The sequence below is a fragment of the Scyliorhinus torazame genome, chromosome 4 (assembly GCF_047496885.1).
Source record: "Scyliorhinus torazame isolate Kashiwa2021f chromosome 4, sScyTor2.1, whole genome shotgun sequence".
In the NCBI taxonomy this organism is placed as follows: Eukaryota; Metazoa; Chordata; class Chondrichthyes; order Carcharhiniformes; family Scyliorhinidae; genus Scyliorhinus; species Scyliorhinus torazame.
The window spans coordinates 288,688,263-288,705,324 of record NC_092710.1 but is presented as its reverse complement, the minus strand read 5'-3'; the positions used below and the strand labels follow the sequence as shown (position 1 = coordinate 288,705,324).

General features: G+C 46.7%; 1 protein-coding gene across 3 annotated transcripts in view; it reads left to right on the top strand.

Moving 5' to 3' along the window:
• Positions 1-17,062, top strand: part of hace1 (HECT domain and ankyrin repeat containing E3 ubiquitin protein ligase 1) — a 119,562-nt gene that overhangs the window by 36,278 nt on the left and 66,222 nt on the right. For all 3 annotated transcript variants that reach the window (XM_072499858.1, XM_072499856.1, XM_072499857.1), the window contains exons 8-9: positions 3,202-3,298; positions 13,432-13,533. In XM_072499858.1, the coding sequence (XP_072355959.1) occupies positions 3,202-3,298; positions 13,432-13,533 (199 nt within the window). The remainder of the gene's footprint in view (positions 1-3,201; positions 3,299-13,431; positions 13,534-17,062) is intronic.

Here is a 17,062-nt window from a genome sequence, read left to right as displayed (position 1 = left end):
TTAATTGGGCTGCAGTATAGCACTGAACCTTGGACTACATTATCAGAAGCGGGAGGCAGATTGAATCATTTCAGATATGTTACTTCAGAAAGATCCTTGGGATCTGTTGGCAGAATAGAGTCAACACCAAAAAATACAGCCTTTCAACTCAAATTATGATGGGTGTCATAGAGTCACACAGCACAGAAAAGGCCTTTTGGCCTATCGAGTCTGCGCCAGTCAAAAACAACCACCTAACTATTCTAATGCCACTTCCCAGCACTTGGCCCAAAGTCTGGCATGCCTTCAGATCGCAAGTGCACATCTAAATGCTCCAGTGCATAAGCAGTGTTAAGTATAATAGCTAGGCCACGTCATTAGAATGGATTAAAATCAGAAAACGCTCAATATTCTGCAGTTAGGTAGTGCTGATTAAAAAGGCCATCCAATTGAGATGTTAACTCTGTTTCTTTTTCGAAAGATGCTACCTGACCTGCTATGTACTTCCAGCATTTCCTGTTTTTATTTCATATTTACAGCATTTGCAATATTTTGCTTTCGTGTTGTTTGTGGAATGGATGATGGTCGCCCACTAAATGATGCACTTGATTGTGCGAGTTGACCTATTAGGTGGTCAAAATTAAGATGAAAGAATTCATGCAAGCAAAATATCATTTTATGCTAGATTGATTTCAACAGTTTGCATATGACCGAAGCATTTGGCATGACCGAAGCACTTGGGCATTGAAGTCTCCAAACTGGAGTACAGAAATTTTGGAATACTACGTCTTTCCATTGCTACAGAAACGTGCCATCGCAAGGACAAAGAACAAATAAAAGCACAGGAACAGGCCCTTCGGCTCTCCAAGCCTGTGCCGACCATGCTGCCCGTCTAAATTAAAATCTTCTGCACTTCCGGGGTCCGTTTCCCTATATTCCCATCCTATTCATGTATTTGTCAAGATGCCCCTTAAACGTCACTATCGTCCCTGCTTCCACCACCTCCTCCGGCAGCGAGTTTCAGGCACCCACTACCCTCTGTGTAAAAAAAAAAAAAAAAAAAAAAAAAAACTTGCCTCGTACATCTCCTCAAAACCTTGCCCCTCGCACCTTAAACCTATGCCCCCGAGTAATTGACCCTTCCACCCTGGGAAAAAGCCTCTGACTATCCACTCTGTCTCTGCCCTTCATAACTTTGTAGACCTCTATCAGGTCGCCCCGCATTAGACCTTCCAAAATGCATTACCTCACATTTGTCCTGATTACATTCCATCTGCCACCTCTCCGCCCAAGTCTCCAAACGATCTTTCCTCTGACAGTCCTCATCGCTATCCGCAATTCCATCAACCTTTGTGTCGTCTGCAAACTTACTAATCAGACCAGTTACATTTTCTTCCAAGTCATTTATATATACTATGATAAGCAAAGGTCCCAGCACTGATCCCTGCGGAACACCACTAGTCACAGCCCTCCAATCAGAAAAGCACCCTTCCATTGCTGCTACTCTACCTTCTATGACCTAGCCAGTTCTGTATCCATCTTGCCAGCTCACCCTGATCCTGTGTGACTTCAAGAAGGAACGTGTGTGGCAGTAGCCCTTGCATCAGCGAATGACTACTTGCAATGCGTTCACTAAACAGACAATGCACTGCCTGAATTGGACTGTATTCAACTCTGAACTCACAAGAGATGAGCAGTGGATATGAATCACTGGCAACAATGAAAAGTCAGAATAACTTGTCTGTATGGCATTTGGTTGTTGGAAGGGAAGGAGAAAATATCTTGTTGAAAGCATACTACGCACCTTACGCATCTTATTTTACTGGAAGATTGATGTCCGATGATGTTGTGACTGGAACCACTTCTCTCTAAAGTATTGGGTATTCACTTGTAGCTTTCCGTTGGGAAGTATCACTGAGACAAAACATATTGGATATATATTGCTTATAGTAATTATTATATGGTCCAGAATCTGGGGTCTGACTTTTGGTGTTCGATATGAACATTCACTTGTATACATTTTCTAGGAGCAATTTGGCAACAACAGGAAGAGAAAATAGTAATTTAAGATACCATTGAATAATGCAGGTTTTATGCAGTGCAGTTTCCTTGCTTTTTTCTTACCCCATTGATTGCTTTTAAAAAGCACATTTCCATGCTACCTAGTCTTGATGTATGCTATCACCTTACTGTCCCTTTCCTGTGAAAACAGTATTGCTGACCTGTAGTGTCCTGGATGGCCTGCTTATCTTGAGCTCATTTGATGCTTATATATGCACCGTTTCCATTGCAGATCATCTGGTAGTGATTTGAAATAGATATTCTGACTAGTTTCCTCTTTTCTTCCTTCCCCAAAACTCAAGCCACTCAGGTCAGTTATAGCATTACGGTAGCAGAGTGGTCATGGACCCAAGGTTGAACCATGGACACTCCTAGTTTCGTATCATATCTATGTTCTGAATTTATTTTTGGCCCTATCTGAGAGGTGTCGGCTTGCTTTGGAATAAAAAAAAAGGGTCCCTTGTTATCTGGTTATCACTGTTGCTTCACAGCTCCAGGGTCCCAGATTTATTCCTGTTTGGGTCACTGTCTGTGTGGAGTCTGCACGTTCTCCCTGTGTCTGCGTGGGTTTCGTCTGGGTGCTCTGCTTTCCTCCCACAGGAAAGACGTGCTGTTAGGTGAATTGAATATTCTGAATTCTCCCTCAGTGTATCCGAACAGGTGCCGGAATGTGGCGACTAGGGGATTTTCACAGTAACTTCATTGTAGTGTTAATGTAAGTCTACTTGTGACAATAATTATTACCTGTTCTGTTACCTGACATCAGATATATTTTTTTAACAAATGAGTGCCACAAAAAATCGAGCTGAGTTGGTTTAAAGCACAAAGTGTAATTAATAGATGAAATGAAATGAAATGAAAATCGCTTATTGTCACAAGTAGGCTTCAAATGTGAAAAGCCCCAAGTCGCCACATTCCGGCGCCTGTTCGGGGAGGCTGTTACGGGAATTGAACCGTGCTGCTGGCCTGCTTTCAAAGCCAGTGATTTAGCCCTATGCTAAACAGCCTAGATGATGTGTACAGACTGTATAGTTGATTGCTGGGTATTATGTTTCCCCGGGGTATTTGTGTTGTAACCTGAATTGATACATGTTTGTAATAAAATACATTTGAAAAAAGTACATTTTGAAGTTGACTAATTTACCTATTAATGTATTTCAGTCATGGCCAAAGGGATACAGCACAGATCCTGATTTCAAGGGGAGCCAAATATTTACCTGACAAAAATGGTGTTACTCCACTAGATCTCTGTGTACAGGTACAAACTGAACTACTGGTATTGTGACTTCGGAAATGTGTTTTTTTTAATCCAAGGGAATAGAAACTGGATTCTGAACTGGTGAACTATATTTTTCACAGTCGAATAAATTCTATTACATGCAAACCAGGAGCAGGCCATTCAGTCCCTAAAGCCTGCTCTGCCACCTGATAAGATCATGACTGACTGGACTGTGGCCTCGTACTTTCCTGTCTACCCCCCAATACCACTCATCATTCAAGAATCTATCGGACTCTGCCTTAAAAATATTCAATGACTCTACCTCTCTCTGAGAAGAGAATTCCACATGTTCATGATCCTCTGAGAGAAAGGATTTCTCGTTACTGTATCTTTTCTGTGGGATCACTTATTTTTAAACTGTCCCTTAGTTCTATTCCCATAAAATCCTTTCAACATAAACCCTACCTAGTCCCCTAAGGATCTTGTGTTTCAATAAAATCATCTCTGATTGTTCAAAACTCCAATGCATACAGGCCCAACCTTTCCTCTGAAGCTAACGTCTTCATCACAGGAATCAGTCGAGTGAACCTACTCTGAAATGCTTGTAAGGCAAGGTAAAGTCGCCATAGTCCCAGATGACTAGAGGCTGCTTTCCCCTTTAAGGGGGAGAGCTGACTGATGGTGATCACCACACTTCAGACGAGAGGCAAGGTTGAGAAGGTGGGTAACCTCAGCTGGTACCGGAATTGAACCCATGCTGATGGCCTTGCTCTGCACCAGCTGCCTAGTCACGTGAGCTAAACTGGACCCCTTGTAATGCAATTATATCTCAAGTAAAGAGCCCAAAACTACATAGTGTTCCAAATGTGGTCTTGCCAATGCCCTGTACTGAAGCAAAATGTCTCTACTTTATACTCCGTTCCCTTTGCAATAAAGGACAAAGTTCCATTTTCCCTCCTAGTCACTTTCTGTACTTGCGTATTAACTTATTGTGATTCGTGTGCCAAGACATCTCTGTACTCTGAGTTCTGGGAGTCTCTCCATTTAAATAATGTGCGGTATTTGATTCTTCCTGTCAAAGTGGATAAGTTCACTGTATACCTCATCCTATAATACAGTTACTGTTAGAGGACCTACAAACTACTCCCACAAGTGACTTCTTACCTTTACAATTTTTATCTCTGCCCAAACTGATGCTACTTCTCAACTTCAGAGCCAAGTTCAGATCTCTGTTGTCCTTGTGTGTCTCCCCCTTTTCCTGGCTTTCAAGGTCATTCATCCTTGAATATTCAGGCCCAGCTTTTGCTATCTTGCAGCAATGTCTCTCTAATGGTTATCCTTTCATACATATTTATTTCTATTTGAGCTGGCAATTCATCCATTTTACTACAGATGCAATGCGAATTCAGGGAGTCTTTAGCACTGTTTTTTAAACTATTTTTGCAACATCTAACCTTATCTGCTGGTGCACTCCTTAGTTTGCACGTTCTGTCCCTGCCTGTCACACTCTGATCATCATTACTCTTGGGTGGATTATGAAATGGTTTTGATTCTGAACTGAGCCGTCGAGTAATCTGCAATTCTGTGTCCATCTGAAGCCAACAATTTCTCATAATTTGTGTTCTTAAATTCATTCAAGGGATGTGGACTTCTCTGGCTAGGCCAGCATTCATTACCCATCCCTAATTTCCCTTGAGAAGGTGGTGGTGAGCGGCTTTCTTGAACCGCTGCAATCCATGTGCTGTACGTACACCCACAGTGCTGTTAAGAAAGGAGTTTCAGGATTTTGACCAGCGACATTCAAGGAATGGTGATATATTTCCAAGTCAAGATGGTGAATGGCATGGAGGGGAATTTCCAGGTGGTGATGTTCCCATGTATCTGCTGCCCCATGCCTTTTAGATGGTAGTTGTCGAGATTTTAGAAGGTGCTGTCTAAGGACCCTTCATTTCAGTGCTTAGCAACAGAATTTTTTCTGTGAGTGAGGCTCTCCTTGCTTTGATGTGTTTCCTAGTATATGGAACAGGCTTGATGACATTCTCCATTATCCTTTGTCCCTTCTTCCCCCACCCCAGTACACTACGTTTCTCATCACATCACATAACTAGTCAGTAATTAAGATTCCCTTCCACATTGAAATCTGTGTGCATTTTCATCACGTTTGGGATAAGTTTTTTAATGCTGTGTTAATTAATCTTGGCTCTACAAGTTTTGCCCAAACTCTGACACGTGTCCTCGCCCAATGTTCACTTTAGCTGTGTTAACCTCTTGTGCCCTTCAGTTCACTTTATTACGTATTTACGTATTTCCCAACATGCCTATGTTGGTGTTTAATTTCCTAATGAGGCTTTTCCGCACCATTCTTCATTTGACTCCATGTTTAACATGACCATCTTCAATTCCTTTCTCAGCCATGTTTATCTAACCTTCCTTAAATGTATCCACAAGTAAGCCTTGTGCTACATACAATGTTCCACGTTCCAACCACCCTCTGGGTGAAGATGTTTCTCCTTAATTCTCTATTGGATTTATTATTAGAATTATAGAGGTGTTACAGCACCTAAAGAGGTCATTTTGCCCATAAAATTTGTGCTGGACAATAAAGGAAACTGAAATTAGCTAGCCATTCCAGTCCCACCTTCCAGCGCCCACTCTGTAGCATTGCAGGTTACATCAATTTAGGTGCAGATCCAGGTACCTTTATTTTTTTTAAATTAAATATTTTATTGAAAATTTTTGGTCAACCAACACAGTACATTGTGCATCCTTTACACAATATTATAACAACACAAATAACAATGACCTATTTTATAAACAAAAAATGAATAAATAATAAATAACAAAAATGAAAACTAGCCCTAATTGGCAACTGCCTTGTCACAAGTAACACTCTCCAAAAATATAATTTAACAGTCCAATATATAATTATCTGTAGCAACGACCTATACATACTATACAGTATATATTAACAACCCTGAGAGTCCTTCTGGTTCCTCCTCCCCCCCCCCCCCCCCCCGATCCTGGGCTGCTGCTGCTGCCTTCTTTTTCCCATTCCGTCTATCTTTCTGCGAGGTATTCGACGAACGGTTGCCACCGCCTGGTGAACCCTTGAGCCGACCCCCTTAGGACGAACTTAATCCGCTCTAGCTTTATAAAACCCCGCCATGTCATTTATCCAGGTCTCCACCCCCGGGGGCTTGGCTTCTTTCCACATTAGCAATATCCTGCGCCGGGCTACTAGGGACGCAAAGGCCAAAACATCGGCCTCTCTCGCCTCCTGCACTCCCGGCTCTTGTGCAACCCCAAATATAGCCAACCCCCAGCTTGGTTCGACCCGGACTCCTACTACTTTTGAAAGCACCTTTGTCACCCCCATCCAAAACCCCTGTAGTGCCGGGCATGACCAAAACATATGGGTATGATTCGCTGGGCTTCTCGAGCACCTCGCACACCTATCCTCCACCCAAAAAAATTTACTGAGCCGTGCTCCAGTCATATGTGCCCTGTGTAATACCTTAAACTGAATCAGGCTTAGCCTGGCACACGAGGACGATGAGTTTACCCTGCTTAGGGCATCTGCCCACAGCCCCTCCTCGATCTCCTCCCCCAGCTCTTCTTCCCATTTCCCTTTTAGTTCATCTACCATAGTCTCCCCTTCGTCCCTCATTTCCCTATATATACCTGACACCTTACCATCCCCCACCCATGTCTTTGAGATCACTCTATCCTGCACCTCTTGTGTCGGGAGCTGCGGGAATTCCCTCACCTGTTGCCTCGCAAAAGCCCTCAGTTGCATATACCTGAATGCATTCCCTTGGGGCAACCCATATTTCTCGGTCCGCGCTCCCAGACTCGCAAACTTCCCATCCACAAACAGATCTTTCAGTTGCGTTATTCCTGCTCTTTGCCACATTCCATATCCCCCATCCATTCCCCCCGGGGCAAACCTATGGTTGTTTCTTATCGGGGACCCCCCCAAGGCTCCAGTCTTTCCCCTATGCCGTCTCCACTGTCCCCAAATCTTCAGTGTAGCCACCACCACCGGGCTTGTGGTGTAGTTCCTCGGTGAGAACGGCAATGGGGCTGTCACCATAGCCTGTAGGCTAGTCCCCCTACAGGACGCCCTCTCTAATCTCTTCCACGCCGCTCCCTCCTCCTCTCCCATCCACTTACTCACCATTGAAATATTAGCGGCCCAATAATACTCACTTAGGCTCGGTAGTGCCAGCCCCCCCCCTATCCCTGCTACGCTGTAAGAATCCCTTCCTCACTCTCTGGGTCTTCCCGGCCCACACAAAACCCATGATGCTCTTTTCAATCCTTTTAAAAAAAGCCTTCGTGATCACCACCGGGAGGCACTGAAACACAAAGAGGAATCTCGGGAGGACCACCATCTTAACCGCCTGCACCCTCCCTGCCATTGACAGGGATACCATATCCCATCTCTTGAAATCCTCCTCCATCTGTTCCACCAACCGCGTTAAATTTAACCTATGCAATGTGCCCCAATTCTTAGCTATCTGGATCCCCAGGTAATGAAAGTCCCTTGTTACCTTCCTCAACGGTAGGTCCTCTATTTCTCTACTCTGCTCCCCTGGATGCACCACCAACAACTCACTTTTCCCCATGTTCAATTTATACCCTGAAAAATCCCCAAACTCCCCAAGTATCCGCATTATTTCTGGCATCCCCTCCGCCGGGTCCGCCACGTATAGTAGCAAATCGTCCGCATACAAAGATACCCGGTGCTCTTCTCCTCCCCTAAGTACTCCCCTCCACTTCTTGGAACCCCTCAACGCTATCGCCAGGGGCTCAATCGCCAGTGCAAACAATAATGGGGACAGAGGGCATCCCTGCCTTGTCCCTCTATGGAGCCGAAAATATGCAGATCCCCGTCCATTCGTGACCACGCTCGCCACTGGGGCCCTATACAACAGCTGCACCCATCTAACATACCCCTCTCCAAAACCAAATCTCCTCAACACCTCCCACAAATAATCCCACTCCACTCTATCAAATGCTTTCTCGGCATCCATCGCCACTACTATCTCCGTTTCTCCCTCTGGTGGGGCCATCATCATTACCCCTAACAACCTCCGTATATTTGTGTTCAGCTGTCTCCCCTTCACAAACCCAGTTTGGTCCTCGTGGACCACCCCCGGGACACATTCCTCTATTCTCATTGCCATTACCTTGGCCAGGACCTTGGCATCTACATTTAGGAGGGAAATAGGTCTATAGGACCCGGATTGTAGTGGGTCCTTTTCCTTCTTTAAGAGAAGCGATATCGTTGCTTCAGACATGGTCGGGGGCAGTTGTCCCCTTTCCTTTGCCTCATTAAAGGTCCTCGTCAGTACCGGGGCGAGCAAGTCCACATATTTTCTATAGAATTCGACTGGGAATCCATCCGGTCCCGGGGCCTTTCCCGCCTGCATGCTCCTAATTCCTTTCACCACTTCTTCTACCTCGATCTGTGCTCCCAGTCCCACCCTTTCCTGCTCTTCCACCTTGGGAAATTCCAGCCGATCCAAGAAGCCCATCATTCTCTCCCTCCCATCCGGGGGTTGAGCTTCATATAATTTTTTATAAAATGTCTTGAACACTCCATTCACTCTCTCCGCTCCCCGCTCCATCTCTCCTTCCTCATCCCTCACTCCCCCTATTTCCCTCGCTGCTCCCCTTTTCCTTAATTGGTGTGCCAGCAACCTGCTCGCCTTCTCCCCATATTCGTACTGTACACCCTGTGCCTTCCTCCATTGTGCCTCTGCAGTGCCTGTAGTCAGCAAGTCAAATTCTACATGTAGCCTTTGCCTTTCCCTGTACAGTCCCTCCTCCGGTGCTTCCGCATATTGTCTGTCCACCCTCAAAAGTTCTTGCAGCAACCGCTCCCGTTCCTTACTCTCCTGCTTCCCTTTATGTGCCCTTATTGATATCAGCTCCCCTCTAACCACCGCCTTCAACGCCTCCCAGACCACTCCCACCTGGACCTCCCCATTATCATTGAGTTCCAAGTACTTTTCAATGCACCCCCTCACCCTTAGACACACCCCCTCATCTGCCATTAGTCCCATGTCCATTCTCCAGGGTGGGCGCCCTCCTGTTTCCTCCCCTATCTCCAAGTCCACCCAGTGTGGAGCGTGATCCGAAATGGCTATAGCCGTATACTCCGTTCCCCTCACCTTCGGGATCAATGCCCTACCCAGCACAAAAAAGTCTATTCGCGAGTAGACTTTATGGACATAGGAGAAAAACGAGAACTCCTTACTCCTAGGTCTGCTAAATCTCCACGGGTCTACACCTCCCATCTGCTCCATAAAATCTTTAAGTACCTTGGCTGCTGCCGGCCTCCTTCCAGTCCTGGACTTCGACCTATCCAGCCCTGGTTCCAACACCGTATTAAAATCTCCCCCCATTATCAGCTTTCCCATCTCTAGGTCCGGAATGCGTCCTAGCATCCGCCTCATAAAATTGGCATCATCCCAGTTCGGGGCATATACGTTTACCAAAACCACCGTCTCCCCCTGTAGTTTGCCACTCACCATCACGTATCTGCCCCCGTTATCCGCCACTATAGTCTTTGCCTCGAACATTACCCGCTTCCCCACTAATATAGCCACCCCCCCTGTTTTTCGCATCTAGCCCCGAATGGAACACCTGCCCCACCCATCCTTTGCGTAGCCTAACCTGGTCTATCAGTTTCAGGTGCGTTTCCTGTAACATAACCACATCTGCCTTAAGTTTCTTAAGGTGTGCGAGTACCCGTGCCCTCTTTATCGGCCCGTTCAGCCCTCTCACGTTCCACGTGATCAGCCGAGTTGGGGGGCTTCCTACCCCCCCCCCCCCCCCCCCCCCCCCCCCTTGTCGATTAGCCATCACCTTTTTCCAGCTCCTCACCCGGTTCCCACGCAGCTGTATCTCCCCCAGGCGGTGCCCCCCTGCCCATCCTCTCCCATACCAGCTCCCCCCTCTCCCCAGCAGCAGCAACCCAGTAATTCCCCCCTCCCACCCCCCCGCTAGATCCCCCGCTAGCGTAATTACTCCCCCCATGTTGCTCCCAGAAGTCAGCAAACTCTGGCTGACCTCGGCTTCCCCCCGTGACCTCGGCTCGCACCGTGCGACGCCCCCTCCTTCCTGCTTCTCTATCCCCGCCATGATTATCATAGCGCGGGAACCAAGCCCGCGCTTCTCCCTTGGCCCCGCCCCCAATGGCCAACGCCCCATCTCCTCCACCTCCCCTCCTCCCCCCATCACCACCTGTGGGAGAGAGAAAAGTTACCACATCGCAGGATTAGTACATAAAACCCCTCTTTGCCCCCCACATTCGCCCCACCACTTTGTTCGAACGTTCTTTTTAATAACCCGCTCATTCCAGTTTTTCTTCCACAATAAAAGTCCACGCTTCATCCGCCGTCTCAAAGTAGTGGTGCCTCCCTCGATATGTGACCCACAGTCTTGCCGGTTGCAGCATTCCAAATTTTATCTTCTTTTTATGAAGCACCGCCTTGGCCCGATTAAAGCTCGCCCTCCTTCTCGCCACCTCCGCACTCCAGTCTTGATATACACGGATCACCGCGTTCTCCCAATTACTGCTCCGAGTTTTCTTCGCCCATCTAAGGACCATTTCTCTATCCTTAAAACGGAGGAATCTCACCACTATGGCTCTGGGAATTTCTCCTGCTCTCTGTCCTCGCGCCATCACTCGGTATGCTCCCTCCACCTCCAACGGACCCGCCGGGGCCTCCGCTCCCATTAACGAGTGCAGCATCGTGCTCACATATGCCCCGACGTCCGCTCCCTCCACACCTTCAGGAAGACCAAGAATCCTCAGGTTGTTCCTCCTTGCGTTGTTTTCCAGTGCCTCCAACCTTTCCACACATCGTTTCTGATGTGCCTCCTGCGTCTCCGTCTTCACCACCAGGCCCTGTATATCGTCCTCATTCTCGGCTGCCTTTGCCTTCACGACCCGAAGCTCCCGCTCCTGGGTCTTTTGTTCCTCCTTTAGCCCTTCGATTGCCTGTAGTATCGGGGCCAACAGCTCTTTCTTCATTTCCTTTTTGATCTCTTCCACACAGCATTTCAAGAACTCTTGTTGTTCAGGGCCCCATGTTAAACTGCCACCTTCCGACGCCATCTTGGTTTTTGCTTGCCTTCCTTGCCGCTGTTCTAAAGGATCCACTGCAATCTGGCCACTCTCTCCTCCTTTTTCCATCCGTATCCAGGGGGGATTCCCTTCTGGTTTACCGCACAGTGTTTTTAGCCGTCAAAATTGCCGTTGGGGCTCCTATCAAGAGCCCAAAAGTCCGTTTCACAGGGAGCTGCCGAAACGTGCGACTCAGCTGGTCATCGCCGCACCCGGAAGTCCTCCAGGTACCTTTATAAATGAGATGAAGTTTTCTGCCTCCACTGCCAAACCAGATAGTGAATAACCATCAACCCATGGGTGAAGAAGGTTTTCCTCAGGTCCTCTCTAATCTTTCTATCAATCACTTTAAGTCTGTGCCCCCTGGTAATTCACCTCACCACAAGAATTGTCCTCTTTCTCGCTAGCTGCAATTTTCAAGTCCTGGCAACATTCTGGTAATTCTCATCTGTATCTTTCCAGAGCAATTATATCCTTCCTGTATTGTGGCAGTCAACTGGGCAGAAAATTCCAGCTGCGGCCGAACCAGCCTAATATTGACTATGTCATATTTATGATCCCTTTTTCATATATGCCTATATATTTTTCTATTTTGTTTTGGAAATCGAGTAATGACGCTATGCACTTCAACAGTTATTTAACAAACCTGAGCTGACGTGCGTAAAAGTTGCTTGCGATAGAATATCCATTGGTCCCTTATAGACATGAAATTTGTTGGTGAAGCAAATCAAGGCACGGCGAGGCATTGGTTAGCACTGCTGCCTCACGGCAACGACGACAATGTTCCAATCCCGGTCCCGGGTCACTGTCCGTGTGGAGTTTGCACATTCTCCCCGTGTCTGCGTGGGTCTCACCCCCACAACCCAAAGATGTGCAGGGTAGGTGGATTGGCCACGCTAAATTGCCCCTTAATTGGGTACTTTAAATTTATAAGAAAAAAAAATGAAGCAGATCTTGCTAATTAAAGCCATTCACCTGAGGAAGGAGCTACGCCCAGAAAGCTAGTGACTCATTCAAAATTGGTTACAGAATAGCAAACCGAGATCTGCAGTGAATACTTTTTCAGACTGGAGGAAAGTGAATTCAAAATTCATCTCTCTTGGCAGTCTTCTCCCACTCCATGTGAACTCCACATTTCAACTGTTATTGCCTGTTTCTCACTTATTGCGCTCCACAGTCTTACATCCTACTTTCAGTTATCAGTTCAGAATATTCAGTTCCACCTCACCCCATAGAATCCTTGTAGTGCAGAAGGAGGCCATTCGGCCCATCGGGCCTGCACCATCCCTCTGAAAGAGCAACCTACCCAGGCCCAAACCCTGCCCTATCCTCGCAATCCCACCTAATCTGCACATCTTTGGACACTAAGGGGCAATTTTACCATGGCCAATCCCGTCTCCAATTAAAGATGCCAGGGTAAAAAAAATAAGTGGACAGTACAAATCACGGTCACTGGGGCTGTACCAGGCCTACTGTTGACTAGAGGATCAGGGCCATTATACAATTACATGTTATGAAGTTGAATGGCATGGACAAGGACAGGTTTTTGAAAAAGAATATATAGCTTTTCTATGTTTGTATTTTGGAAAGTACTGCAGGTAGCATTTTCACGGGGAAGTTTTTTTGACTGGCACACATGAACGACACCTTCTTGAGTTTTGGTATTTTCCCCACTTCCTGCAAGGGTGACATCAGGGATAAGTTTTTTTTTCTGCTCTGAATGCATCACAGAATTCCTCTAACATCCAAGACTTTAAACAGCTAAGAATAGCTTGCAAGTTTGAATTGCTGCTCAACATTTCTTTAAACACAATACAGGACTTCAGCTATTTTATTAAGTCTTAGATGCTCAGAAAGGGAAGCAATTTAGATGTTAGTACCATTGATGTTTTGCAATAAGCCAACTATATTTAGTCTGTACAGCCCATTGGGCCTATTTTTATCTTTCATAATTATCTGTGTGAAGGTTCATAATTTCTTGACTTATTTGATTAACTGAATAGTCAAACCTCTTGTTCTTTTGCTGCTTTAGGGAGGGTACGGGGAGACATGTGAAATTTTAATCCAACATCATCCCAGACTCTTCCAAACACTTATTCAAATGACACAGAATGTGGATATCAAGGAGAATATGGTAATGTACCTTCAAGTTAATTCCTTCGACTAGTTTGGATTGTGTAACCAACAGTGTAGAATAAAATATACAAACTGTGATGGACAAGAAAAGATGCTCTCGTCTGTACAGTTAGTCCCACAAGTATCGGGTATACAGGGCGCGATTCTCCGCTCCCGCGCCGGTTTGGAGAATCGCCTGGGTCGCCATATTTTCCCGCGACGCCGGTCCGACGCCCTTCCACGATTCACGGAAGCGGCCAGATCGGCACAATCGCGTTTTGCGCGGCACGGTCCAGTGAATCGCCCGAGACAGCCAAAATGGGGATTCACCGGTACCCCCGCGATTCTCAGTGCCGGATGGGCCGAGCGGCCTGCCCAAAACGGCGGGTTCCCCCCGGCACCGTCCACGCCTGGTCGCTGCCGGCGGGAACAGCGCGGGAACACTGGGGGGGGCGGCCTGCGGGGGGGGGGGGGGGATCCTGCACCGGGGGGGGGGGGATCCTGCACCGGGGAGGGGATCCTGCACCGGGGAGGGGATCCTGCACCGGGGGGGGGGGCCTCAAATGGGGTCTGGCCCGCGATCGGTGCCCGCCCACCGATCGTTGGGCCGGCCTATCTGAAGGAGGACCTCCTCTCTTCCGCAGCCCCGCAAGATCCGTAGGACATCTCGTGGGGCGGACTCGGAGAGGACGGCAACCACGCATGCGCGGGTGACGCCAGTTGTGCGGCGCTGGCCGCGTCATGTCTGCGGCGCCGCCTTTACGCGGCGCCAAGGCCTGGCGCGCGTAAATCACGCGGCGCCGCTCCTAGCCCATTATCGGGCCCTGAATCGGTCGGGATAGGGGCCGTTTCGCGCCGTTGTGAATCTCGACAGCGTTCACACGGCGGCGCAAACACTCTGTCTCCATTTCAGAGAATCGCGCCCACACTGTCCAGCCCATCCAAACACCATGCAATTGCCTGGGTGAGGTACAAAAATGCATTTTAAAAACTCTGGCTACTTGGGGAGTGAAGAGAGTAAGGAATGCCTCTCCTTTGCAAACAAAATCACAGCGACCAAACCTTAACCACAAAAATCATTCTGCCTTTAATAATTCCTTGAATTATCTATTGTTTACACCCTCCCGCCTTAACATGAACATGTGCAACCTCTACTTCATAGAATCGCTACAGTGCAGTGGGAGGCCATTCAACCCATTGGGCCTACACCGACCCTCCGAAAGAGCCCCCGACCTACGTCGAACCCTCCGCCCTATCCCCATAACCCCACCTAACCTTTGGACACTTTGTTGCAATTTAACATGGCCAATCCACCTAACCTGCACGTCTATGGACTGTGGGAGGAATCCAGGGCACCTGCAGGAAACCCATGCAGACATGGTGAATGTGTAAACTCCGCACAGACACCGAGGTCAGAATTCAACCCGGGTCCCTGGCGCTTTTAGGCAGCAATGCGCCATCTTGAAGGAATGCAGTAAAATCGGTGGCTGTATGGGCCAGTATGTTTGAGAAGTGCTTGTACTGAGAGCATAACCATCTCCTAACATCTAAACCTGGATCTGAGTTAATACAACTTAAAAGTTTTGATTCTCTGGTCCTAATGTAGTTATCTATCTGTGACTAAATTGTGCTGGCCTTTAATTGGCCACAACAGCGATAAAATAAATGTTAAATACTCGAAGCATTCATCTCCTGATACTGCCAGCAGTAATTTCTGGGTTGAAAGGTTCACTGCATCAGCTTCAAGAAAGGTTAGTGTTGAAAAGATATGCTTAGAAATAATGGTTCTTGAAACTAATAGTTCAGCTCCCTCAATAAAGAATGCTCCCACTAAAGTAAATGAGATTCCCATCAACTGATGCAACTAAGGATCCAGGGACATCGGTTGACCCTTGAGTTGTTTTGAACTGCAAACATGAGGTGCCAACGCTGTGCAAGACTTGTCCATTGACCTTAAGCCGAAAGTAGGCAAAGCAGAGACTCCGAAGAAACACTGTAGACTGTTCAGAAATCTGAAAATAAAATGTGGAGGATATTTTGGAAGCAGAGTGAGTGTTGATGCACTTCCTACAGCAGGTAGGAAGGTAGAAAAATTTATCCTGATCAAGTTAGTTCTTCTCCATTGCCGCTTTCACGGTAGCACAGTGGTTAGCACTGTTGCTTCACAGTGCCAGGGACCCGGGTTCGATTTCAAGCTTGGATCATTATCTGTTCCCGTCTGCATGTTCTCCCCGTGTCTGCGTGGGTTTCCTTGGGTGCTCCAGTTTCCTCCCACAAGTCCTGAAAGACGTGCTTGTTAGGTGAATTGGACATTCTCTGAATTTTCCCTCGGTGTACCCGAACAGGCGCCGGAATGTGGTAACTTGGGGCTTATCACAGTAACTTCATTGCAATATTAATGTAAGCCTACTTGTGACACTAATATAGATGAATATTATTATAACCCTACTGATAATCAACTGGACCAAATGGTCAACTCGATTGCCTTCACCTTATAAATATTGATCAGATCACCCCATTGACTGTGTTGTCTGAAGTATAGTGTTTCATTCTATCTTGATAACTAAATTGCAAAAATTGAGAATTGGTCTATTTGCCCTGCCTCTGCACCCTCAAGCCTTGCAAGGAGTCCAAAACCACCTAACTGAGCTCTGTCCAAGGTCTTGCACAAAAATAACTAGCATCTTTGTACAGCATTCTAAAAATAGTAAAGCTTCCCCAGGTGCTTCACAGGAAGATGATCAATCAAAATTTCATACTGAGCGACACACACTAGTCCAAGAGAGCGGTTTTGAGGAGCAACTTTAGAGGGTAAAAGGAGAGGTAAATAGGCAAAGAGGTTGAAGGAGGGAATTGCAGAGTTTCGGGCCTAAGAAGAGTGATTAAAATCAGAGATGCTCAGGTCAGAATAGGGGCCCAGGTACATTGGAGGTTAGTGAACTGGAGGCGGCTGCAAAGATTAGGGAGGGGAAGCCATGGAGGGATTTGAAAACACAAATGTATTGTGTATTTACATTTGCCCCATGTATGGAATGATCTGTCTGAACTGTAGTCAGACAATACTTTTCACTGTACCTTGGTACACATGATAATAAACAAATCCAATCCAGTGTAAATTTTAAATTTGATTAGCTGGTTAACCAGTAGCCAGTTGGTCATTGAGAACAGTTTAACTTTATTAAGGATGCAAGGTGGGAGGTAGATCAGGCAAATTAGTGGAATAGTGAACCCTAGCATTGAAAGAAGCATGAATGAAGGTTCCAGCAGAAGGTGTGCTGAGGCAGGGATGGAGTCAGGTGATGCTACAAAGATGGTAGTGGGTAGTCTTCGTGATGGTGTAATTTAATGGTTAGAACAATTTGGGTTCAAATACGACACCGAGGCTGTTATATAGATGGTGAGAATAGTCTGGTTTAGACAGTTGCTAAAGAGAGGGATGACTAGGAAACGGAGCTAGTAATGGAGACTGAAAACAGTGATTTCAGCTTCCGAATATTTAGTTGGATTAAATGTCTGCTCATGCAATACTGGATGTTGGACAAGTAGTT